Below are 26,477 nucleotides of genomic sequence, written 5' to 3'. Positions count from 1 at the left end.
AAACAAACTTGTGTAATACACAACACCTGTCTTTTTGTAAATCGACGTCCCCGAATATTTTTTTTGTTTTTTCCTTTTAGAAGACTGGTTTTAAACACTAAGTTATTTTAAGTGTATTGATTAAAGGGGCATTTTCATCAGAATCAATAATGTTAATAATATTGTGAAAATCAAGCAACATCTTAAAGAAAATGTCACACAACGGTAACACAAAAAAATAACAATTTTTTTTGCAAAACAACAATAGTTTTTTAAAGAAAATATCTGAAATAATAAAAAACAACCACTGAAAAACAAATAAACAGTTGATGCAAATAAAACGCACTATTTAATTTGATTTTGTTCCGTTTGTTCAAATTAAATCCAAGAATATTTTATTGCTGATACGTCTCACCATGATATCACGAAGCCTTGCTGCCGCAAGGTTGAACCCTCGTTTACAAAAATTATTTCATAGAAAAAGGGGCCCCTGGATGTGATCTAGTTCTGATTTGACATCCTGCCTCCACCATAGACTAGCAAACACGAGAAAGTTACAAAAGTTGGAAGTCTAAAGTTCCAGGTATGCTGCTACTATACCAGTGTCCCCTTTTCACGACACACCCTGTTCGGGCCAACGATGTGCCCAACTTCAGCAGAACATTCTCTTGTATGATTTCACTCTGGGAGTGCAGTGTTCTGTGAAACCGGAAAGCCATATAGACAGGATTTGTTTTTTCAAACTTGCAAACTTTGTTTTACAAACAAGATTCTGAACAAGTTTCTTGTAGTTTCACTGTTTACTTTTGTTGCTAGCGTAGTAGTCCGAAAAAACCCTCAATGGTAGGACACTCGCTGTACGGCTAATGAAGTTTCGAATTGCAGTAGGCAATTCTGTTATGATTTCATTAAATGGTGTCCTTTGAAACCGCAAACCCTAAAAAGACAGAACTTGCAAACTTTAGGTTACAAACAAGATTGTGAACAAGTTATATATATACATTCACTGTTTACTTTTGTAGCTAGTAGTCCGTAGTAAAACTTCGACTGAAGGACCACATTGATGAAGCGTGTGTGGGTGTAGAAGATCCTCTTCAGATTTGCCGTCTATGGAAGCAGAAACTGCCTTCTGAGAAACTGATGTAAACATTCGCTTCGTGCCGAGAGTAAAAGAAAAGAAGAGGCGATCACGCCTGAGTAGAGAACGGATGTTTTGCCGCGTATCCATCTGCGACTCTAAATTGGATTCTGATCGAATTTATGAATGAACGAACCCGCTAAACCTCCGGCTCGCTCGGATCTGATTGGAGGAATTCTACCGTTGGCAAAGTTAATTGGATCTCGTAAATTTATGAATGAACGGAGACGCGCTGCGACCACGCCACTCGCTCTGATTGGACGAGGGCGGCCTGGCGAGATTTAATTATTGTCCAATTTGTGAATGACGGAGAATCGCGCCATGTCGAGCTGCATTTCTGATTGGTCGCCGCTCCTCAGCTCATGGCTACGTCACACTTGCGTGTTAGGTTTACAACTCCGTAATTGCAGACACATTAAAATCTCATTTCGAGGACGGTGATATGTCAAGCTTTGTTAGCAAACGATGTGTTAACATCAGTCACCAAGTGATAATACGGGAACATGTAAATTGTCGCCCTTGAAACCTTCTCTCGTGGATCGTCTCTAATTGACAAGGTACAACAGAACAAGCAATCAGACATTGGCGCTCCCCTCTCAGACGCAACACACGGGGAGGTCATAGAAGGGACACGGCGTATAGTAAGGAACTGGAACAGACATTTGTTTACAACCCACCAGTCTGTGTATAATGTACAAACCTGAACGCAAAGTCACGATCGCAGTTTATACTGTCTTCATTGAGGTATTCAAATAATAACTATATATATGATTTAATAACTTTGGCAGATTTTAAAAACATAAATCAGAATAGAGTACCAACCACCAATTTGTAGAACGATACCAGAAACTGGTACCCAAAACACGCCACCACTCGTGCACAGACTGGATACACTCAGGTGCATTTATATTGTTTTCAGGATGCACTATTTTGAGCAGTCTTCTGTAGACACAATACAAATATAAAACGAACAACATTGAAAAATGTGTACATCAATAAATATTTTAGGTCTGCATAATAATATGCACAGTATGAAAGAGACTGGTCAGGTACTTCCACCCACCCTTGTACAAGTTCAGAACCCAACTCATCAGTGGGCTACACTCATCGATCTTTTACGTGACAGACAGTAACAATCCTATCATTTTGTCTGTTTGTTTGTTTGATATTTTCCCCCTTCCAGTCAGTTGACAAACCGTAACCGCCAAACCGGCAGCAACCGTAACTGCATCTCACACTATGCACAAGTTCGTCTGGTTCCCAAGACCAAGGGCCAATTTTATAGAGCTGCTTAAGCAACAAATTTGCTTAAGCACGAAAATAGCTCGCTTATTTTTCACATGTTACTGGCAAAAATGTCATGCCATATACATTACTTGTGATTGGTGTTTAGCTGTTGTTTAGCTGTTGGTTAGCATAACAATTGAGTGGAGTCTTGGCTGTTAATCTGATTTTACTATAAGCAAGGTTTTTTTTTGCTTAAGCAAAATTCTGTGCTTAAGCAGCTCTATGAAATTCGGCCCATGGCTCTGCTTACCGCCGAATTCTGCGCTTACGATCACGATTCCCCGTTTACCTGCAAGCGCCAAATTTCTTCACTAGCCTTGTAAGTGTAGAATGCCTAGTAACGTGGAGTACGCACGCGCAGAAGCCAAAATTTGCCGCTAATGCCGCTAACCCGTGAAAAACGCTTGCCGTATTAGCACATAATTCCCTGCTTCCGTAAGCGCCGTTTCTCTGCTTACGGTAAGCAGAGCCATGAAATTGGGCCCAGTTCTGATCATGGCAATGGTGCATTTAAAAAGGGCATTGACTCTTCATGTACACTTCTAGCCTCAGTAATGTGACCTGTAATGTTTACAAAACAGAAAAGAATACGAAAACAGCAGCGGGATCTTGATACATTCTACTCCAGACTTGTACTCATACCCCCCCCCCCCCCCAGTACCCCCTTAATTCTCCACCGTCTCAGGGTGGTTGGAACTGCTGTGGAGGTGCAGGAAATGAGGTTAAATCACTAGGGATTTCGATTTAATCCCAGCATTGGTTTGACTGACAAGGTTCGTAATACATCGAGACACATTCAGCTCACATTCGGTCAATGTGAGCAAAAAGACCGTCTGAAACCATACACGCTCTATTCTTTTAGGTCTATTTTACAACATCATAAAATAAAATGATTTATTTTGACCATTCCTTGTCGACAGCCCTGGGTTTTTAGGGTCGGGGCCACCGTTCATCGTGTGTCAGATGAATTCCCCGTGCTGTCGTGAATCATTTTTAAACATCCCCCCTATGCCCGACGGGGTTCAGACTGTCACGGTCTCGGTCAATCAAGCAGGGAGGCGATAGAGCAAGTAAGAGGTCTCGTGATTGTTACGTGTATCTCCATAATGCGCTGCCGGACATTTAGATCACTGCGCGGTTTAGATCAAGTAATGTCTATAGTGATTTATTCAGAATGCGCTGTCAGACATTACACGGCGCGGTTATATCTAGTGTTTTTCACGCGTATCATCACAATGCGCTGCAAGACATTATTACTGCGCGGTTTAGATCAAGATAAGGTCTCACGATTTTACGTGTATTTGCATAATGCGCTGCCGGACGGTTTAGAGCAAGTAAGTTGTAGACCTATACAGTGATTTTACGTGTATCTCCATAATGCGTGTGTCTTAAATTATAATGCGCTACAGGGCATTTTTAGTGCGCGGTTTACAGAAAGTTAAAGTCTAGTGATTTCACGGATGTCATTTTGCTGGCCATTATCACTGCGCGGTCTTTTTTTTAACGCATTATCTTCACGTATTATTATCTTCATTTCCAATTGTCGACAAACTATATCTCAAATTTCCGTTTCTGATAAGAAATCCACCTCGATATAGTTTGACTAACTTTTAACCAATCAGATCTGTTCAAGCGATGGTCAGTCTTTTTAGAGCATTTAATATTAATTGCCAAATCCCAAATGTATTTTCCATATTTTCTACGTGGTTATTATAAAAAGTGTCTTCAGAACGATACCCCTTGTATTTGAAGTAGCTCACAAGGAACATGGTCACGGTACCGCTTCTCTGTCTGGCCATTGTGATCCCTTTGGGAACATAAACCCCCCTCCTAGGAATTCTTGCCGTCTGCTATCGGCTCATTCCGAACCAACATTGATCCATCAATGTCAAACTCATTGCTCTAAAACATCTGCAACATTTCCTTTGAATCGTTTTTTTATTTAAACACGATTTCCAACCTTTATCTTCAAGTGCTGTGTCTGTATGTGTTATCTGGTGACAGGTGGACTCAAAAATAAAGAGTCTGGTGCTTGCGTATACTTTTTTTGTTTATTGACTGCATCTTTTTACCCGGTCATGTCATCCACTCATCTCCCGGTATGGACATATTTTCATTAGATTGAGAACAGTTATCTAGGGTTGGGCTTGGACAACTTACTTCACCAGCTGAAACTCCCCAGTTTAAATGTATCTGGGCATTGGAACCGATAGGCATACAATGTTCCTGGATCATGCTTTCATTCGAATCAGATGAAGAACAACTTCAGGGTATGGCTTGGACAACGTTCTTTCATCAGCTCAAACTCTCAGGTTGAAATTTACCAGGGCGCCAGAACAGATAGGCCTAAATTGTTTCTGCATATGAGAATCCTTTCATCAGAACGGAGATGAAGAATAATTCCCAGGTTTCTTTCTCCATCAGCTAAAACTCCCAGGTTAAATTTACCAGGGCACCAGAACAGATAGGCCTAAATTGTTTCTGCATATGAGAATCCTTTCATCAGAACTAGATGAAGAATAATTCCCAGGTTTCTTTCTCCATCAGCTAAAACTCCCAGGTTAAATTTACCAGGGCACCAGAACAGATAGGCCTAAATTGTTTCTGCATATGAGAATCCTTTCATCAGAACTAGATGAAGAATAATTCCCAGGTTTCTTTCTCCATCAGCTAAAACTCCCAGGTTAAATTTACCAGGGCACCAGAACTACTGCATTGTTCCCGAGGAAGAACCAGTCTTAAACCATATATACGCATGTGTGAGCTCTAATGGAAATCTTTTGAACACGATTTGATGACCGGTAAAAGAACAATGCAAATGATTTTCACGATCAATCAGAAATGTGTCTACTTAATGGTTGACTTTATAAGCTACGCTGTCAGTTCAGATCGGGATATCAACCGAATAATACAGTAATAAAATACATCCCCTAATCGGCAACACAGATCCTATTGTAACTATTGTTTAGCAAGGATAAGAGAAGTACAAAAGACCCAACAAAAGGTGGCCTCGATTTCAAGCCGTCTTTTCATGGGAGGAACACATGTTATGCAAATTTAGAACTGGTAAGTTCTTTGAAATGCCTCGTGTGATACAAATCGGTTCAAATGAGCCAACTCCTCCATGATGAAGCAATGATGTAAGCTCCAGACATTCCTTTAAATTGATGTGAGTTGACACCTTGTACGTTTAAAGATACTGGACACCTTTTGTTATTGTCAAAGACCAGTCTTCTCACTTGGTGTATCTCAACATAATATGCACAAAATAACAAACCTGTGAAAATTTGAACTCAAATTGGTCGTCAAGTTGCGAGATAATAATGGAAGAAAAAACACCCTCGTCACACGAAGTTTTGCGCTTTCAGATGATGATTTCGGGACCTCAAAATCAAATTAAAATATTTTAGTGGAAAATTACTTCTTTCTCGAAAACTACGTTACTTCAGAGGGAGCCGTTTCTCACTATGTTTTATACTATCAACAACTCTCCATTGCTTGTTACGTAAGTTTTTATGCCAACAACTATTTTGAGTAATTACCAATAGTGTCCACCCCTTTAAAGGTATAGGTTTTTTTCACCCCGCTGTGTTGTTTACTGAATCAGTGAGGTTTCTCCTTCAAGAAGATATCCCAGACATCAAAGAGAAGGACGTCCAGACATAATAAACAAGGCTCACCTGTGAGTTCCCCTTGTTTTTAAGGAATCATGACAAGGATAATAGCTACGGGTTAGATGTGCACTTAGGTTCCTCTTTGTGCCTCCGGGTGTCGATCCGGGTGTCGATCCGGGTGACGAAACAAACCCGGATCCCCACCCTCTGTGGGTGCAAGGAGCCCGACTATCATGACATGAAACTATATCATTGGTTGACAATAATTGTGTAACAGTTGGAAATTGTAATGAACATTCTCAAACCTCGACTCGGGTTTTTAAGCCAGTACCGATTTGAAAATATTGATGAACTGGCACCAGTGTCGGATGGAGTCATGCAGAGTTTGGGTCAAATTGCTGTAAGTTTAACCAAAAGACTCGTCAGTCACGCCAAATCATGGAATCTGTTAATCAAATCATTGGGTTTTCAGATCCAAGTTTTGATTTTCCACATTCAATCAATCAGATTCGGAGACCATTATGATCTTATTTTATTGTCTGGTTCCTACTATAGTATATAGGACCCGCATAATTACTGGCAACTTTTTAAACACTTGCTGATTCGGTTTACTGAAAATGGACGTAAAAAGTCGTGTTTGTTAAGTGTACAATTTGGATTGAAATTGTTAAGGCCAAGTAAGATTAACACAAAATCTAGTGTGAGAGTAGTTTATTATTTTTATTCAAGTAAAAATAATGGCCGATTACCCACAGAGCCACTTCGCCCACGTGTATGAAAAGAATTAGATCTCACTCGCAGCATATAAAAAGTTGTCCTAATTTTGAACCCCATAGAGTAATCTCTAGTTTAGCTTGCCGCCATTTCAGCGATGTCAAACACATAAGAGTAATTTGCGCACTACCCACGCACTTTCGCCCATGTTGATCAACATTGCGTTTTCCGTGAAAAAAAGGAGCGGGAAAAAAGCAGACGTAATTCATTCTATAAAAGATCTTTGCTCGTTGCGGGTGAGCGGTATTGACTTTGTAGTAGAATCACATGTGAAGCGAGTAACTACAGTGTCAATATAAAGCCGTCTCTGTGTATTTTCTCAGACGATATAATTTCCGCTTCTGTGAGCACTTCTTTCAAGACCTTCGTGCGAGATGGAGTTGATGATTCTTTATGGGGTCTGATGCAAATGAAACGTCTCAAGAAAATGGATGTGATGTGGATGCGGTTTGTGTACAAACAGAATGATGGTTTTAACCCACGCGTACGCGGATGTCGTGGGCAACCAGTTATCAATGATAGTCCATCCAGTGGGTGTGTGGGGTTAATCGAAGTGGGGCAATATCGTCTGACACCTCCATGGTCTGACGTATGGTACAGATACTTCGTCAAACCTTGAGTGGGGCGATCATGTGTTGATTGGTCGACGTATTTGATACTCGAACCTTGATTGGCTTAACGAATGGAATATGCAAATGATTTTCTACAATCCTCAGCTTATTCTACAACCTCATGCTCTCGCTCCTCTCTTGTTGTGTAGAGTTCATTCCTGGTTTTAAATGTATTTATTATTTGATTTAAAGGATTCGGGTACTTTTTCAAAATGTCCACAGATTTACATTAAACTTACAGGGTTTGAAGATAATGATAGTGGAAAGCTTCCCTTGAAATATTACTAACTAAAATGAGTAAAACAAGTCACAAAATAATTTTGGTCTCATGAGACCAAAATTATTTTAGCATGTAAAATCCCCTTAACCAGTTATGATATTATACCAAAACCATAGCACAACTGGTTAATACGTTTTTACATGCTAAAACTGAGACGAAAATTATTACTTTTACTAATTTCTCAAAAACTACTGCACCTCAGTAAGTAAAATTTCAAGGGAAGCTTTCTACTATCATAATCTTCAAACTGTGTCAGTTTAGTGTAAATCTGTGGACATTGTGTTTTTTGTTAGGAAAAAGTACATAGACCCTTTAACAATATTAATTTTGTAAACTTAGGCCTATATGCGCTTTTATTTTTGTTACTGATAAATTCCCTTATTGAATTATTTACTGAAAGAGATGGAATAAACGTCGTATCGAATTGAATTGAATGACTCTTTGTCTAAATGTACGGACAAATGCAGGTGTGCACCCCACGGTCACAGAGCTTAAAAAGCTTTGTTTTTAAAGGAGCCTGGCGGGACCTTCACTTCCTACCCGTTCCTCCCTCAGCTCCTCCTGTTGTGTCCAACCATGGCACATATACACCGTCCAGCATTTCTAGTATTTGCCTTGGAGCAGTGTTTTGTCAAAAGATTCCATTTCCGTATCCCACATTCCCCGTTTGCACTGGCTCAGAATGAGGTCGGGGAGCGTAGACAACGAAAATATAAAGTCCTGTCTTCTTGATACCTCCATGTTGATACCGGCCTACTTCTTGAAAAAAGGTGTCGTCTGAATGTGCGGCTACGGCTAGATCGCCGAGTCGTCGTGCGTTGGAGTATAGTGCGTCCATAGCAAAGCCACTAGCAAAAGCCGTAGCCGTAGTTGTAGCCGTCAGTTCGGATGCAGGCTCACTGTTGCTGTTGGTCCTATGGCTATGGTTAGGCCTACTTGGCACGTCATAACCGGTTATTTTGTTTTTGTATTATTATTAAAATACACACCTCTCAATGATATGCTTATACATAGTTGTGACCCACTCTGAAAATGAGTCAGATGTCGCCCAATGCATTATTATGTAATGGACAGTTTAAACTGCTGGCATTGTCTCGTATAAACTGTTTGGGATATGCTTTAAGCATCTTGAAGGGAGGGTATATGTTTTGTATAGTGGCGGTTATCACAATGTTGTAAACTCAACAGCTCTCCGTTGCTCGTTATACCAGGAATGCTTGCAATTATTTTGAGTAATTACCATTAGTGTCCAGTGCCTTTAACACCAAAGTTGTGGAATTCTCTTTGACAATGTGTGAATTGGTTGGTATGTAAAAAAAAGTCAATAGCTCAGTGTCGAGGCAGGTATACCGACAACTCACATCGATCTGTCATAGTGTAGTCTTGCAATAGTAGTCTTGAAAATGTGTGTTGCGAAGACAGTTTATTGTATTGTAAACCGTTTGCACAAACTAGGTGAAACCAGATACAAAAATATTTGGATCGTCCAATTTCCCCGTGAAGGGTGTTTTCGGCTCGTTCCATGAAACTTCAGACGGATAGGTCAGACAGCTTGCCCCCGGGACTTTCAGGGGTCACAGGATGGTAGTCCATCTGAAACGTGTTAAGAGGCCGACCGAACGGCACTTTCTGGAATTCGATCTGTGAATTTAAGGTAATTTATTGAGACATTCTGAATGAAAATGGACCCAGTGAGGCGTGGCTCTGGTCGGGAAAGACTTGTATCGGTTATTGCACTGGAAAGATTGTACTCGGTCTGTGAATCAAGGTTGTGGTTCACAACCCCCTACCTTTTCAACATCATGGGCTAAATATTACGTTTCTTTTTATCCGATCCGTGGTTATGGTTTGGTATCCCAGTCAGCTACAACAAATCAAATAGTGTCATATCTTCCTCGTCCCCAGGTATACTCACAATTAATTTCCTGGTATGTACGCACTTGTTATGCACGAGCGAAAAACGGATGGTACTTCTTTTTTTTTTCTCTTTTTTTTTTTTGGGGGGGGGGGTCGATTTCAAAGTCACCCTCCCTTGTATCAAGATTTGAAATCAAAGAATATCTGTCATGCTAAAAAGAACACGTCACTTGGAAGACGTGTACTGAAGAAAATATTGGCACTTCCGAAACGGAAGCCTTAAATCTTGATAGATAATTTGACCAAGAGGCAAAGGGGTATTAAAAGTTTTCCGCGTCCATGTAAAAATGGGATTAACTCATGATCCGCAGTTTATACATTAGTACCGGGCTGTTACAAATAATTGACTAGGAACAAATTTGGATATTTCGAGTCCACGGTCAAATCGAGTTTGAGTATCAAATGAGATCCAGGTCCAATCAAGTTCGAGGCTTTGGTATTGGTTGCAAATTTAAGGCCAAGTGAGTTAGTTTTTACGATGTAGGTCGAGGTGGATGTCTGTTAAAGTCGATCCAAAATCAGGACCATTCAAATAATATTTCACAAAGGTTTTAAGTTTAAGGCTGTAACAAGTGTAAGTCCAAAAAGAGACCCGTGTGTGTCAGTTAATTGTGAGTTAAAGTGCTAGTCTCAAAAAAAAAATGTCCAAGTTCTAGGTCTATTTTGCTTTCTAGAACAACCGAAAGGTTCATCAGTTTTCAGGCTGCATGTGTTTGTTGTGTGTTGACATTTGGGATTTAATTGTGATAGAGCCATCTTCCACGGCTACATTTCTGATCCTTTTCAGGGCAGTTAGTCCAGTCAGACTTTGCTCTAGAAATCTTCAGCCTCCACCCCCCTCTCCACGGCCTGAGCTCCGGAACATGATCATGACCTCGGGAATATGGCGCCCCCTGTCACTTCCAATCTATAATAGAAACTGAAATATCGTTTTGGACGTGCGGGTCGCGAGGGCCCAGTCGAGGCCCATATCCCGTAATTTTAGCTGATTGTAGCTAAAGTTTTCTTCGAGATTCATTTCATTTCCCTGGATGGTTGGGCTCGTTGCCCGATACTGTCTGAGCTACCTCCATGGTCTGAGCCACGCTCTGGTGTAGGCCTGGATTTACGCGCAGGCCATCGAGGCAATGTCCTCCGCTGCCCTTGGTCTGGGCCCTATAGCACCCCTTCAAAAGTTTCCCATTTTCTTTAAGATTTTCAAGTGGAGGTGCCCTTTGCAAAATTAAAACGGCCTTGCCCATTCCAAGATGAAGTTACACGGTATGCCGGTAATCAGCCAGTGTTCTACTTGGACTCTCCTCATATCAGCAGTGTGGCAGTTTTGGCAGACTTAAAGGTGGCCCATTTTTCATTGAGCTGACTTCTTCAAGTAAAAACAAAAGCACATTTTCTTTCGAACAAGTCTAGCATAGATAACAAGTTACAATATGGAGGCACCTACCTCCATGGTAACAATAAGTAGTGTTTGTTGCAATAAATTGGTGAAACCCCTAGTCAATGACGTTACTGACAAACCCTTGTTTTTCCATGCAGCCTCGTTCAAACTTTTAAGTTTAAGTTTTAGTTAAAACTACCAGACAAACACCAGTGCTATAGGCCTTAACTTTACCCCCCCCCCCCCCAAATAAAAATGTTTCATAGTTTTCTTTTTTTAAACTTTATGAAGTCACTAGGAAGCGTGTGCTGCCAGCCCCGTAGATTGAGCTTTATTTGGTTGTTGGACGTGAGTCATTGAATGTCATACCATGAATCATTTAACAGTGGCATTATTCACCAGAGTCAGTAAAGTTAAAAATAAAGTATCAGGCCAACCCTTCGGTGAAATACCGGGAGCAACAACCTTGACAAGTTTAAACGAGTAATTTTACGGAACAACACTTACTTAACATTGGGATTTGCTCCGATCATTGTGATGAGTTAAGTTCATAGACTGTTGCTGGCCCGATACAACGGTAGCGATTGCCCTCATGTCCCCTGCATGGTCATTGCTTTGTGCCCTGGAAATGCTCCAGTAGAAATGTATAGTTTTTGAAAACGGGAAGGGCAGCCCAAGGGCACCGAGGCATTTTCTCCTTGGTAAGGGTACTTATGAGAAGATTTTAAATTCTGCTGTAGCATTTCAAGGGCACTAATGCAATGACGTGGGGCATGGAAGCAGGCATGTTGATGAACAATATTGGACAAGTGGACTCTTTAAAGGTTCGAGGTTTAATGTTAAAGGATGAACTCCCTCAACGAAGCGTGAAGATAATGCACATGCGCATCCGTTAGTACTCCGCCAGACCTTGAACTCCTCCGTAATACATTAATGTGCGTGGGTATCTGGGTTTGGGCCCCTTTTATCGAACGCACAACACCGTAATACATTAATGTGCGTGGGTATCTGGGTTTGGGCCCCTTTTATCGAACGCACAACATTGATAATTGCACACGCAAGAAAATCAAAATGGCTACCGTTTCATAGACCTTTTATTGCAACGTCACAGACCAAGTTTTTGCCAACCAAGGCTGAAAACTTTCGGAAGCCATACAACACAAACATTCAAAAATAGCGCTAAATTTGTTGACGACGGATCAACCAATCATGGGATGTCTTTTTTAATTTTTGTATTAAAAGTTTGCAGAAATGTGTCACGATTGAGTGGTTTGATTTGCCTACATTCGGCCGAACATGCCAACCGGCGCGGTTTGAAGGTCTTTACTGTTATTGGTTGGATCTCAGGCCATTTCGGAACAAACAACTTGGGCTTAGACCGGGCTTAGACTTCGGCTTCGGTTCCTGCTAGGCTCCGTCAGATAGGTCCCTATACGTACGCCTTTTTGGGTACGGGGCTTCCGGGAAAGCGGACGGTGCCAGACCCCTATGCCATGGTTTCAAAAAGGGCCTGGGATTCAATATACAAAAAATACAGCTAAGGCAGCCATTTTGATTATCTTGAATATGAAAGTTAATGCCCAAAGCGAGGCTTGATGATATACACGCAGGTACTGGCGACTGTTTTAGGCCTTATCTTCCACTCCTCAACTTTGTTTGTGAGTCACACTGTTGGGCGGCCAATAATTGTCTCACGGCATCAAACAGATATCAAACAAATCCCTTTACGGGACCAGATAATTCCTTCATACAAAGCACTTTTCGAAAAACCTTGAACCCCCACTCTGTGTTGTAAATATTTTTTTTTTTTTTTTGGCGGGGCATTTTTACTAATAGCTTGAAACTAGGAGGTGTTGACGAGAGCTCACCTTCGGAGTCTCCTAACAAGGGTGGAATGATTTGCGGTGCCAGGTTTTGAAATCTGATCCAACTTTACCTCCCTAAATCACTTGGAAGGAATTAAAGACCACCCATTGTTTCTCTATTAATCTCGGGTAACCTTCAACTTCTGATTTGTGTGAGTTAAGTAAAAGGTGAGACTGTCAGGAGATATAAATTACTAACTGGGTGTCGTACATCAACGGGTGGTGACATGTCAAATTGCTTGTTAACACGAAGTCCGACTTGTTTTTCTCCCTAACGAAAACTCAGAATTGTTCGCAACGAATGAGAAATGAGAAGGTCAATTGGTGGTTCTTCTATACAGTTGTAATTTTGTTGTGTAATAGGTAAAGAAATGATTTGTTTGGCTAGGTATATGCGAAGATTTTTTTTATTTTACTTGCAGGGAATTACATTTTCTGTTCTTTAATAATGAATGTTAATTTCTTTTGGGTTTCCTTTTTTGTCGGTAGAATGTACGCTCGGCGGACATCGGGTACTTGGTAACCCGTTTCGGAGTGTTTCGTACTCGGCCTCGGGAACGTCCGGAAAACTGTGTGATAAGACGCTGGAACGAGGGTGGTACCGTTTCCAGATCTTCGGCAAATATGCCGAGATGCCGACAGAGTGTGTCCAGGTCAGTAATTCATATTTCCACCAGTTGGGACGAGGACCATTTAATCACCACTATAGAGCTTGAGTCCAGTTCTCTTTAAGGCATTGGACACTATTGGTAATTACTCAAAATAATTATTAGCATAAAACCTCACTTGGTAACGAGCAAATGGAGAGCCGTGATAGCATAAACATTGTGATAAATGGCTCCCTCTGAAGTAAAATAGGTTTAGAGAGAGATAATTTCTCACTCAAATGATCAAAGACTGCAGGCCTAAAGCCCTTTTTAGTCATCTGAAAGCACACAAATTGTGCAACGAATGTGTTTTTTATTTCATCTCTTGCAACTTCGATGACCAAATTGAGTCAAAATTTTCACAGGTTTGTCGTTTTGTGCATATGTTGAGATACACCAAGTGAGAATACTGGTCTTTGAAAATCACCAAAGGTGCCCAGTGCCTGTCAATTTGTCCAACTCGCCCGTCTTGAAGTTATTAGTTCTCACTTGTGTCACACCAATGTAAACTCAACCCTTCACTGTCAAGAAGGTCGAGTCGGTCATAATAAGAGAAATGCGACATTAATTTATGAAGGCTGCATTTGACAAATCTCTATTGATTTCAGACTACGCCCGTTTGTCAGGCACTCGAATTTGTTTATTCCCCTCACTGTGTTTGTTACCGTAATTCTCGTCTGACACGTATAGACAAAAGCACATTAAATCTGAGAGCCTAAATCAAGTCCAGTTAGCTGGAAAGGTTTCCAGGTGCGCAATTGAATCAAACTGGATCAAGACGACTGAATGTCCTCGGACTGTGGTGATCTCTTTCAACCTGGTTTAGCATTGAGGTTCCAGGTCAGGTCACGGTCGTGTGTACACCCAGACAACAACAGCAGACACAGTGACCGAGTTCTTTGGGGAGATTCCTTGAGCTGTATTTAGAGTTCAAGAGGCCTTTTTTCAATTATCTGAGTTGTGCGAATTTGTCAATTTGTTTTTATGTGTACGGGGCAATTAATTTGTTTTAAACGATGCTCGAGCAGTGGGCTCCATTGGAGTTCCAATACATTTATACACTTTTAATTTTGGGCTGAATTTGAAATTAACTATAGCGGGATCGGAACCTGCGACCTCCGTAACAATGTGTCGGCGCACAACCAAAGAGCTATCAACCCCTAATGTTGGCAGTCTCCCTATTTTGTCAATATCTTTGCTCGATGGTGCCAATCAGAAGCCATTCAAAATGTAGGCCTAACCATGTTGTGGTTTGTTGGCCCCAAACATTACAAAAATAGATTTTTTTTTAGTGAATGGTATTTCAAAGAGTATCACCCGCTCTAACGAAAAAAAGGTTCAACTTTTACTTTTAATGGTTAAGAACCATGACAAAAATTTAAAACGTTTCTTATAAAACACGTTTCTTATAAAACATAATTTTAAGCACTTTATTTCACTGCTACTAATAATTGGCGGACTTTTTCGAGCAATGGCTCAAATGAAAATTATTTCAAGCCCTCAAAACAACACATTTTAGTATAACAAGACGAGAGGTTACTAAATAGTACCTATCCTTCAGATAGTATAAATTTCATTTTATAGGCCTAATATATTTTAGTATTTATATGAAATATTAAATCCATTACGTCATCGCACCGTGTAACAAAGGGAAGGGAAACGTGCCACCCCATAATGGCCGCCCCAGACTGGGCTGAAAAGACGAGAAATATTTAATTCGAGATATCACAGATGTGCAAAAGATTTCTGCAATTTTTGAAGCAGTTGGTCGTCAGCCACTTCCTCTAAACCGACTCGGTGTGCGATTTGCAATTATGAATGGATAGTAAACCACGCAGTAACGTTTATAGTGTTTACCCCAACTTCACAACAATTTGTCGCGTCCATGTGGAAAGATAAATAAACCCTGCTACCGATGAGAGAAATATATTGCAGTCTTGTGCCATTCGTCTGGGTTTGATCAACATTCGAATCGAATAAAATGTGTCATTTTTAAAGGGTTCACTGCGCACTTTTAAGGCATTTGACACATTGGTAGTTGTAAAAGACCAGTATTCTCACTTGGTGTATCCCAACGTATATATGCATAAAATAACAAATCTGTGAAAATTTGGACTCAATTTGGTATCGAAGTTGCGAGAAAAAAAAACCCTGGTTAGATACCTCAAAAGGCTTCAGGCCTGAAGTCTTAATTATTCGCTTTGGAGTGAGAAATTACCTCTTTTTCAAAAACCACGTTATTTCTCGGTTTCGACCGCTAAATGATGATGATGACGTTATTTACGTCAGAGGGAGCCGTTTTTCACAATAGGTTATACTATAGACCTTTTCGCAAATACTGGGGCGCGCGCGTAAAGCTTGGAATTAGGTGCATTGTGGTCTAGCTGGTAGCAAAATTTGATTATATCTATCCCACAATGCACCTCATTCAACAGTCTGCGCTTGCGCATTGGTATTTGCGATAAGGTCTATGATCAGCTCTCCACTGCCTATTTTTGAGTAATTACCAACCGTGTCCATGCCTTTAAAGGCGGTTTCATTTTGTTGTGAAATGGGTAACCATGCACCAGTACATGTTAGCCTACCCCACGTGAATCGTTCTTCTGAATATTGTAACAACTTTATCAACGCTAACTTTATAAGTTAGTCATAGGAATTGTCAATCCCTGGATAATTTAATATTATTTTTAGGGGAACATTTGGTTTAAATGTTGAAGTTAGATCGGTAATAGGCGTCTCCGTCAAGCAGTACCTGGATTTTTTGCAAGGGCTTTGTCAAACTTGCGGTTTTAGAAGTCCGTCTTGTAGTCTCCTATGGGTTCCTTTAAGACGGTGACCGATGTTCCTCTGGATGACAGCAGAAGGAACCACGGACAGCCTGAAGTCTGTAACCCACTACCCAGATCACATGAAACCCACACAACTACGTGCCAAGACCAGATAGGCCCTTTTCGAAACCACGGCTTCGGCTCAAGATTCAAATCAGGCTATAGCTTGGCCCCGCGGTTGTTTTGACAACTTGTGCGTGCTTTGTGTACGTGCTCAGGGCTTCAGACGAGAGAACGGAGCCTGAAGCCGAATCCAAAGCTGAAGCCGTGGATTCGAAAAAGGGTTTAGACTGTTTGGTAACCCGCACATGACCGGTGTACGTGCCCGGTAGCTCTTTCCACTCACAAGCCCACATTTAGGGCTGTAAGCGGTCGGTTCGGAAGGGCTCCTTTGACGGTGTCAAAAGTTTATGTTTCTTGCTATGAATGAAAACAATGGGAGACTAAAGTATTTGCAACCTTACTCGGGGATTTGTGATCATTGCTCATAGTATGTGGAGAAAAAAACCTCTGCTGTGTAACGATACATGATACATGGCGGCGCTTAATGGAAGTATATACCTATATGGACGATGCAAGACGTCTCGACCTGTATCCACAGTTGTTTGACCTAATTTTCCCCAATGAAGATTTCTGTCAATTTAATGTTTATTATTTTGTGATTTATTTAATTCTTATAGGGAATCCTGCCCAAAGGTTTTTTTTTCTCAGGTACTAGTTAGATAGGCTACCAATTCAGGCCAGATTGCTTCGTGTTTGTTTTTGAAAGGGCAAGGGCACCAAGACATTATGATTGTAAGTTTCTACTGGAGAGCATTTCAAGGGCACCGACGCAAAGTGGGCATGGAGGCAATTGCCTTTGTTGCCTCTGTGAAGTATAAGGCATGTCAATTAAATGTGATGACGTGGAGTGGTAGGGAATCGTGATTGGTCATTGACTTTGGAGAAGGTTGCTGTGACCCGTCGGTCTGGTTAAAGGTCAGGGGTCAATTGGTTTCGTATTGGGGCCACTTTTTTTTATATTTTATTTTTTTTAGATTTATTACATTATAGGTTTCTGTGAAAATAACCGCTTCACGTGGCAAGGGCCCAGCTGATAGAAAATTAAAATGGCTACCTTTATAACTCAGTGTGAGCGGTCAGTAGAAGATGCAGTAACGCCTTGACAATTGAGATGCACATTTTGTAAAGTATCACAACTCAAACAAATGTAACCCATAGGCCTACCGGAACCTGTAAAATCAGACCAACACCCCCCCCCTATACCTATCTACAGGGTATGAAAGTTCACTGTGGGTGGTTGGGATTGATGTTTCCCAACAAAATTAACCTGTATCCGAAAGTTACTGATCCCATGTTTTAAAGAGCCCCCCCCCCATGAAAGTGAGACCAACAGACACGCCCCCTTTACCTATCTTCAGAGGGTGAAAGTTCACTGCGGTGGGGATTGAAGTTTCCTATATGAGAGAATTCTTGAGGTAACCAGTTCAAGGGGGCCGTACTCGGTCATAGTGTGTCATCCCGTAACAGACACACAGTTAACCAAAGTCAACTACCAATGAAGATGTGATGACAGAGTAGTCAGTTCACTGAATAGCGATATGCCTGAGTCAACGTACTTGAGTTTATTATTGTATGTCCCACCATGTCCCACCAATGACAATTAATACACAAATGTTTGCTTATTCGATATAGCGATGTCGATGCTTGGTGCACGCAAGGGGTTGGAGGGTGGCGACCTGTCTAAAAATATGCCGTTTATAGTTATGACTGTGTATTCCAACACTGCTAAGCAATGATATACTGACCAGTTTCACTTTGAGTGAGTTGAGTTGTCAATACCGTTTGTAACCCAATCCCCATTTTAAAAGTTAAATTCTTCGTAATAACAATTTAAAAACAAATAATTCTTCTGAATGACTGCCACTTTAAGAAGTGAATCGGTCCAGTTTCGTAATTGTTAAGTTTGCCTGAAAATCCCATGTACAACCAGCAACGATATAAAAGCACCCCTCCATCTGTTCGTTCCAAATCTTTTCAAATGTTTCAAATTTGAAACATTTGAAAAGTTTCAAATGGATATCAGTTTCACTTTAAACAGGAGGTCGTTGGTTCTAGTTAATTTGCCTTTGTCGAACCTCAAACTTTCAAAACAATTACCCAGTGAGTTTCCCTTGTGGATTATAACTTGATATCAGTTTCAGGAGGAAAACTTCTTTCAAAGGAACTTTTAGTTCTATCCTCGAGAAGTTCCATCACAATCGGATATCCTCAGTGTTTCAGACTAATTCGTATTGAAAGTTTAATGCTAACTCAACTTCCGGTACAATTACTTTTTGCTACAAAGTTTCTACACTTAATAAACACTAATCAGTTGTACACAGTGGGTCGTCCTCGGCCTAAAGGCACAGACGTGCAGTTGCACTAATTACACCTAAAGAGAGTATCAATGACTTTTAATATCAAATGACAAACATGGTTCTCGGTCGAGCCGTGCAAAACATCCGAAAACCTGTTATTCCATCTGACATGTTGTCATGTTCGATTACATCTGACTTGATTACAGAGAATAATTAGACCATGGTTCTTGTGTATGGTTAGGCTTGATCCAATTAATTAGAATTAAAACAAATAGCTGGCTGTATTAATTAAAAATGACTTATGTGGCTACACGTTTGAATATCTACAGGTCGAACTTTAATGATGGCAGGTGGTGGACACCGTAGCTCACTCAGGGAGTAATAATAGCCCTCTGCCTTATACTTCAGGACGGCAACGGAGGCGATTGCTTCCATGCCCTCTATTCATTGCCTTGGTGCTCTTGAAATGCTCCTGCTTTGTAGAAGTTTACAATTTTCTCGTAGGATACCCTTTACCAAGGAGAAAATGCCCTGGTGCCTACCATATCAAAAACGAAACATAGGCCTACAGGTCTGACCAGAGAATCAAAGACGTAGACACAAAGATGTGGTGAACTAATTGCACGAAAGGGGCGGGATGTACTGCGATAAAAAGTTGCACTTGACGCATTGTTTATAAAGTGATGTTTGTTGTTCGTGCAAACCAGGGCCCAATTTCATTAAGCAAAATAAAGGTGCCAAGGACATAATACTCTTGCTTGGCAAAAATGGGTTACCAGCAATGGCCAAAATACCGAACATTTACCATAGGTTTTTTGTTAAACAGTTTTTTAACTTTAGCTGTGCTATCTGAATTTTCTGGAAGTTTTGGAGGGTGGTAAAAACCCTGGCAGTTTTGGAGGGTGGTACAAACCTATACCCCGGGTTTAGGAGAGCCCTTCCCCTGGGTAAAGTCGTCATCATGGACGGCGACGACACGCCTGTCTCTTCACGACACTGTCCATCAATGTGTCGAGGCATCATGAAAAACATCAATCCAGAGGTTTCCTGTGCAATATATGGGTTTCCTGGAGATGGATGTATCATGCAATACGTACAAATAAAGAAAAGCCATTGATCGAAAGAGGAATCACATTTTGACCCTTTTTCAAAGAGAGATGTGTCCGTAGAAGAAATCATGAAAAACTTCAACCTAGAGATTTCCTGTGCAATATTATATGGGCTTCCTGAAAACTGATGCATCATGCAATAAGTACAAATATTATTTGGAAAAGGAAATTATTACTTCAAAGGAAAACCATTGATTAAGAGATGGTGATCGCCAGTGAAATCACATGTGGACCCTGTTTCAAAGAGGGTTGTTTACAAACTCGGCAATCTCGGTGGTCTAGTTGGTATGACACACCTCTAGAATAGCAAAGGTTGTGTGTTCGAATCCCATCCAAGTAATAGGGTTTTTTAAGAGGACTCGGAAAAGTACGACTGAATGTACAGTGCTAACACACATTTGTGTATTGGTAAAACCAAAATAAAAAAGGTTGTGTTCGGTATGCCGCACAATACCTGAAACATTCTTCAGAACTTATACATAATTGATGTGGCATTCCAATCAGTATACTATTGACTTCAACTCAATGTATCAGTCACAACCAATCATCGATTACAATAATTACAATTCGTTTAATAAGTGTCAATTAATTAGCAATTGTAATTTGTGTTTTTCTCATCAGGTGAGTCAGTGTGGGACAGATGCTCCCATGTGGTTAGACACGGGAGGCAGGAGCTACCCGCCTCCAGGTGAGAGTGCAAGACACGTAGCGTGTGCGGCGTGGAGTCTGGGTTCCCAACGCTCAACGCAAGACTGCTGCCTGTACTCTTTCCCCATCACGGTTACCAACTGCGTAGACTTCTTCGTGTATAACTTGTTACCAGCGAGAGGATGCAACATGGCGTACTGTGCCACTGGTATGTTGATTATTGAAGGCTGTGGCTGAATTGACGGCTACGGCTATGGCTACGCCTGGGTCGCTGCGTCATCGTGCGTTGAAGTATAGAACGTCCATTAGCAACACCCTTAGCAACACAGTCGTAGCCGTAGCTCTAGCCGCCAATTCCGTTTTATATATAGCTCTTGGACAGAAAGTATTGTAGTTGTCCAATACTAACCAATCACAATCGTAACATGGTATTTGATATGGTAACCCGTTTCTGCTTTTACTGAACACATTTGTTGGCTGATCAGCCCTGTAAATATTTGACTATTTCTAAAGGTCACTTTGTACTTTGTCTAAAAGGTGGCAAAGGGGCAAAGGCGGAAACGTTTAAACAGTAATTTTGGTTCTCGCAAAGAAGTCTGTAGGTGCCGGGTTAGAATCCAGACTGTTGCGAGCGACTCATCCCTGTCTGTGTTGCAATTCCTCAAAATGAACCGAACGATAGTCAGCGTTTAAACCCCAGACACCCTACGAACAAACTTTTACAGTGCGGCTTTAACAAAGTACCACAGAGAACGCAATTTCCTTAAAGGGGGAAAAAGATATCGAAAGTGCCACTACATCAACCTAACACTCCTTCCCAACCTAAATATGCCCGTCCTTTGAGTACTCATGATAAAACGGAATTGCTCAACAACATACAGACGAGCCACACATTAAAAACCCGCAAACCAAACTTGAGTTTGGCGCTCCTTTGCATTCCAGTGGTATTTGATGACGACCGTTCCTGATAAAAAGAGGCCACCTCGCCCTTAAAACTGAGCCACCAAACGCCACGTCAAAGATATCATCAAAGATGGTCATTGAATTTCGAAATCGCTGATGCCACTCCTAAACCCATTACACATGGATCCTGCTTCATCTAATCGAAAACATGTGATACTTACATATTTCACATAAATGTTATGGGTCTATTATTTGTTGCAATGAACCAAAGCTCAACATTCTACTGTTAGGTAGAGTGTCAGGGACCGGCTTGCAAAACTTGTGTCGGAGATTTTATCAAAGTTTCACAAAATAAGACAGCGACAGTTTCTGGAGATTATATTGAAATATTAAGCAAACTTTAGTCTAGTCGAAATAGATTTCCAGCTTACGGGTTTTAAAATTGACACCATGGGTGTTATCAAATATAGATACCAAATAGAAAATACATATTACAATAGGGTGTTAAAATAACACCAATGCAATTGTATTGGCAGAAAATAATGTTATTTCAACACCTGTTGTAATTTTGGATTCTTTTATTAGGTATAAATGTGACACACCCATGGTGTCGAGTTTAACACCCCAGTTTTTGTCGTGTATAGCTTTTTATAAACATCAATCACACAGTATGGAAATGTTATATTACGGCATTGAATGTAACGGCTATACATCCTCACGCAAGCAATCACTTAGGAGTTGAAATGACATGCTTACCACATCAACTTGAGAATGTGTGTAAATCCAGAGGACAAACATAAACCTTATCAATCTAAAGTGGATAACTCAGAAATGACACTGTTAAAATCCCATACCCGGGTGCGTCAGCGGTGTCAACCATACCGGGAGCCAGAGCGGAGGGCCCCACTAAACTACGGTCCAACATTCGTGGAATTGTGATCGTTCCGTATACTTAGCCGCCAGATTTGATCGTCAAATCTCTGATTATTCTCACATCTGTGGCCCAGCAATTGCAATCCCATCAATGTGTCGAGTAGTTTATTCCTTACAATAAATAAACTTCAAGCCAAAATGAAATGTTGTTTTTACTGACACATAACTTGACATGTACTATTCGTATCGGGACCGTCTTCGTAAACTCAAAATTATCTATTTGAATTTGAAAATGATTTTACCAAGGCTTTAGCACAAAATTCAAATGCCTTTACAAAAACACGACCTACGATTTGAGAGAGGATTCAATATTCTTTCTTGAATGTCATCCTTTGTTTTATTGATTGCCTGAAATTGTGTTAATTTTTGCTTTGGAAATGACGATCTTTAGATATTCTCGGTATAACTGATATTAACGTCGAGAATTCGCACGATGAGCATTTGCTAACTTTGGAACCGATTAGTTGAAATCTCTCGTCTGCTGTTCTCCAAAAAGTGCTGGTACCGCCATAGAAATGACCAAAAACATTAGGAATGACATTTCCCAGTACGAAGAGTCTACTCCTAATTCAATTTAAAAAGATTATCTTATATCATAATAACTGTCAAATAATTACAGATTGAACTAAATCATGTTTGAGGTAGTGTAGTCTTGATTAAAAAGATCCTGTTGTCGATTATGTATACTGGCCTATTACGGTTGATCGATAAGTTTCACTATTGCCACACAAATTACCGCCAATTTCACAGATTATATATCGCAGCTGTCTCGTCTGTGTGTGATACGTTTTTTCACATCATCGCCATCTTGTTTTATAGCTCACACTCAAATAAGTGTAAACATAACTAAAGATTCTAGATACCAAAATAGTTTAACCTCTTTGGCAATCTGCGTTTATTCATGCTATGGCACACAAGGGGACACGACGGAGATCTTGCAGCATATCACAGTGAAGAACGTGAGGCTGTGTCATCAGAATAGATCTTTATGATGAGGCCATCTTTATTTTCTTCCATTTGAATCAATGTAATCAAACTGAGGCTGGGAGTAGAAATAGTCTGATTCCTGTTTTGTACATGGATATTATGTCATTACTGCTATGTGATATATAATGGTATGACAAAAGTTGTGGTAGCATGTATCCCATAAAAATACTTTTGGCTGCACGGCTATCGGCTACAGCTTGAATTCTGCGTCATCATGCATTGAAGTATATACGGTCCTTAGCAACACATTTGGCAACAGCCGCAGCCGTAGCCGACTTAGCAGAAGCTGACAATTCGGATACAGCCTTAATATCACACGTCCCCTTAAAGGAGAAAACAGCATAATTAACTGAAAATGGCATGTCAATCCCAATTGGATATCATTCATTTATGGTGCATCCGTAGAAGCCTTTCCGCCAACTACGAAGGTATCTTCCAGAAAAACACGAGGTGTAAAATGTACTACACTTAGACTCATAATCAAAACCAACCACCGCAAGGCCAAGGGCACAATTGTTGTGTTCCCTGTCTGCAATAGTAATCAAAGATATGGATTCTCATAAGGAACCTGACCATTTTCCCTCCAGCCTCTTACCTTGATTTGCGGAGATACTTTGGCTGCAATATCTTAAAGGGAAGGTACTCGTTTGGTAATTACTCAAAACAAATGTTAACTTAAAAACTGACTTGGTAACGAGCATTGGAGAGCCGTTGATTTCTCACTAAAATAATAAAAGACTTCTAGCGAGAAGTCTTTTATTCATATATGAAAGCACACAAACTCGTCCAACAAGGGTGTTTTTTCTTTCATCATTTTTTCGCAACTTCGATGACCGATTGAGCCCAAATTTTCACAGGCTTGTTATTTTATGCTTATGATGGGATACACCAAGTGAGAACACTGGTCTTTGACAATTACCAAACATGTACAGTGCCTTTAAAACAAATTATTTCTCACTAATCATTCATTACGTTAAGGGATCACTTTGCATTGTATTTGAATAGTGAATGCAAAGCAATTATATATTGGTCACTATCATTGTGTAAAATCATTGTGTACATCACAAGTTTTGTTATTCTAAATATGGCACAAGGTTGAACCTTGTTTCTATTTAAAGTATTTTATTATGTATCATTACGTTTATTATTATTGTTATAAAAAGCATTGTACTGTGGAATATTCCTGCAACGTTTACAGTAGCAGTACACTGTGGCACTAGCCCTATATAGGATTCTTCCTATGTACCACAGATACGATAAGGCCGCCATGCAGGGCTAACTGTGGAACATGCACGGGGACAAAGCAAAACAATTCAATTAAGTCTTAAGACTTTTTTTTATTGTTTGAAATTACAGTAAAATTAGTTTGATATTTGATATTGTACATGTTGGGTTGTGGACATTCCCATAGGTTTCTATAGTGAATGTCTACCTTGTACATCGATATTGGATATTGGACATTCCCGTAGATTTGTACAATGAATGTCTACCACGTACATCATTGGTACAGCGAATATAGATGTTGCTTTTTCGATATTAGATCCAATATCAAACTAAACTTGACAGTAATTTGTTTGAAATGTACTGTGTTTGCGTCCTTCACACAGAACACCTGGTGACGCCCCCAGATGTAACATTCATGTGCCATTTATTCACTGCGTTGAATTGGGTCGTATGTGATATTCCACGCTCTGATAAGTCTTCCCCATGGATACCACAATAATGAATTACATACACTCATTGAAGCAGGGAAACCACCTCAAAATTAGTCATTCTGAATATTAAAGATAGTCTTAGGCCTACATGAAATTGTTACAGCTGGAAAAGATGAAGTTTTTGTAAGAAATAGTAAATGGTAAACTTGCGGGTACATCCATGAGTAATTCTCTTTTGTATTAGTGTTGGCTCTGAGAAGAGCGTGGGCCTCGACGTTTCGAACAGTGGGCATGTACTCTGCTCGTCTTCTTTTTGTAACCTGTAAAAGAAAAGAAAAACTGTACTTTTATTTTTACAGAATTTACTGCCGTCGTCAGGAACTCTGTCATTTCAACATTACTATTATTTATCAATTATCAGTACCACTTGCAGGACTTGCAATTGCAATGTTCAGGGTTCGAATCCTACCAATTGCTAATTGATGATTTCACAATGACTAGAACAAGTTTTGTGGTCTAGTTACTGACTCACAATTTTTATGACTTTGTGCATAGCAATTCATAGACGTTAAACCAAAGTTTGTATGGGAGAGGTTGGCATTTGTCAGCTTGGTGTTTATATCCCCTTGTGGGAGTTTGCCGGGTTTCCTGGATGGGAAGTTCATCTAAAAAAAAAAGGTGAAACAAACACCCCAAGAAACAAGCAAACAAACAAAAAACGATATACATTTTCTATTCTAATTGGTTTCCTATAACTTATTGTCACTTTATTTTTGCCTTGCAGAGGGACGTGAAAAGTGTGCACCAGGTCAGATTTCCCCAGATGGATTTGCTCCTTGTCGAGGTAAAGAAAACATTGTAATATATTCATGGTTGCTTTCTTTTGCAGGTTTTGTCAAAAAAGGGAACATTAAACATCATGCCCTCATGCCCAGAATTTTACGGAGGCCATGGACGGCATTGCCTATGGTGTCACTGGTCCTGGCCTTGGCGCCCCCTCAAACGTTTCCCATTTAAGATTTTCCACTGGAAGTACACTTTACATAATGCTCATAAGCCTTGCTTTTTCACTTGGATGAAAGTCCAGGCCTGGACCGCGAACGGTCCGAGCAAGTTTGTTTTTCCAATAGCTCTTACGCAAGAACTGGGGAGGTAGTGCTCTCTGTCACCAGCCAGGCTTCTAATGGTTGATACCAAATCCTACATCCGTATAGACTGTATGGAGTAACCCTGTTTCAGCCCCGAGAGTAGGTGGCAACTGCCCCTGGTAAAATACTTGCCCGCACCTTGAAGTGCCCTTCGGGCCTTGTGTGTCTGTCGACTTGCATACAAAAAAAAATACTCTAACGATGTGACCTTGACTTCGTTCAACTTAAGTGAAGATACCACCGTAGCTAAACTCACACGATGTCTTCCTGTAAGAGGAAATCGACTGTGTCTTTGCATTATTCTAGAGCAAAAGCTACACCCACAATGCACTCACTTGTGCAGGTGAGAAAATACCACACCATAGTTTTGTTTATTCTTATGCATTGCAAGGGGTAAAATTATATTACGCCCGAGATTT

General features: G+C 40.5%; 1 protein-coding gene across 1 annotated transcript in view; it reads left to right on the top strand.

Moving 5' to 3' along the window:
• The window catches only part of LOC139940159 (von Willebrand factor D and EGF domain-containing protein-like), an 82,890-nt gene that overhangs the window by 19,757 nt on the left and 36,656 nt on the right, over positions 1–26,477 (top strand). The window contains exons 2-4 of the mRNA XM_071936448.1: positions 13,330–13,493; positions 20,406–20,640; positions 25,695–25,754. Of these exons, the coding sequence (XP_071792549.1) occupies positions 13,330–13,493; positions 20,406–20,640; positions 25,695–25,754 (459 nt within the window). The remainder of the gene's footprint in view (positions 1–13,329; positions 13,494–20,405; positions 20,641–25,694; positions 25,755–26,477) is intronic.

The sequence above is a fragment of the Asterias amurensis genome, chromosome 7 (genome assembly GCF_032118995.1).
Source record: "Asterias amurensis chromosome 7, ASM3211899v1".
In the NCBI taxonomy this organism is placed as follows: domain Eukaryota; kingdom Metazoa; phylum Echinodermata; class Asteroidea; order Forcipulatida; family Asteriidae; genus Asterias; species Asterias amurensis.
Note: the sequence above shows the minus strand (reverse complement) of the source record. Positions and strands in the feature narration are given on the sequence as shown.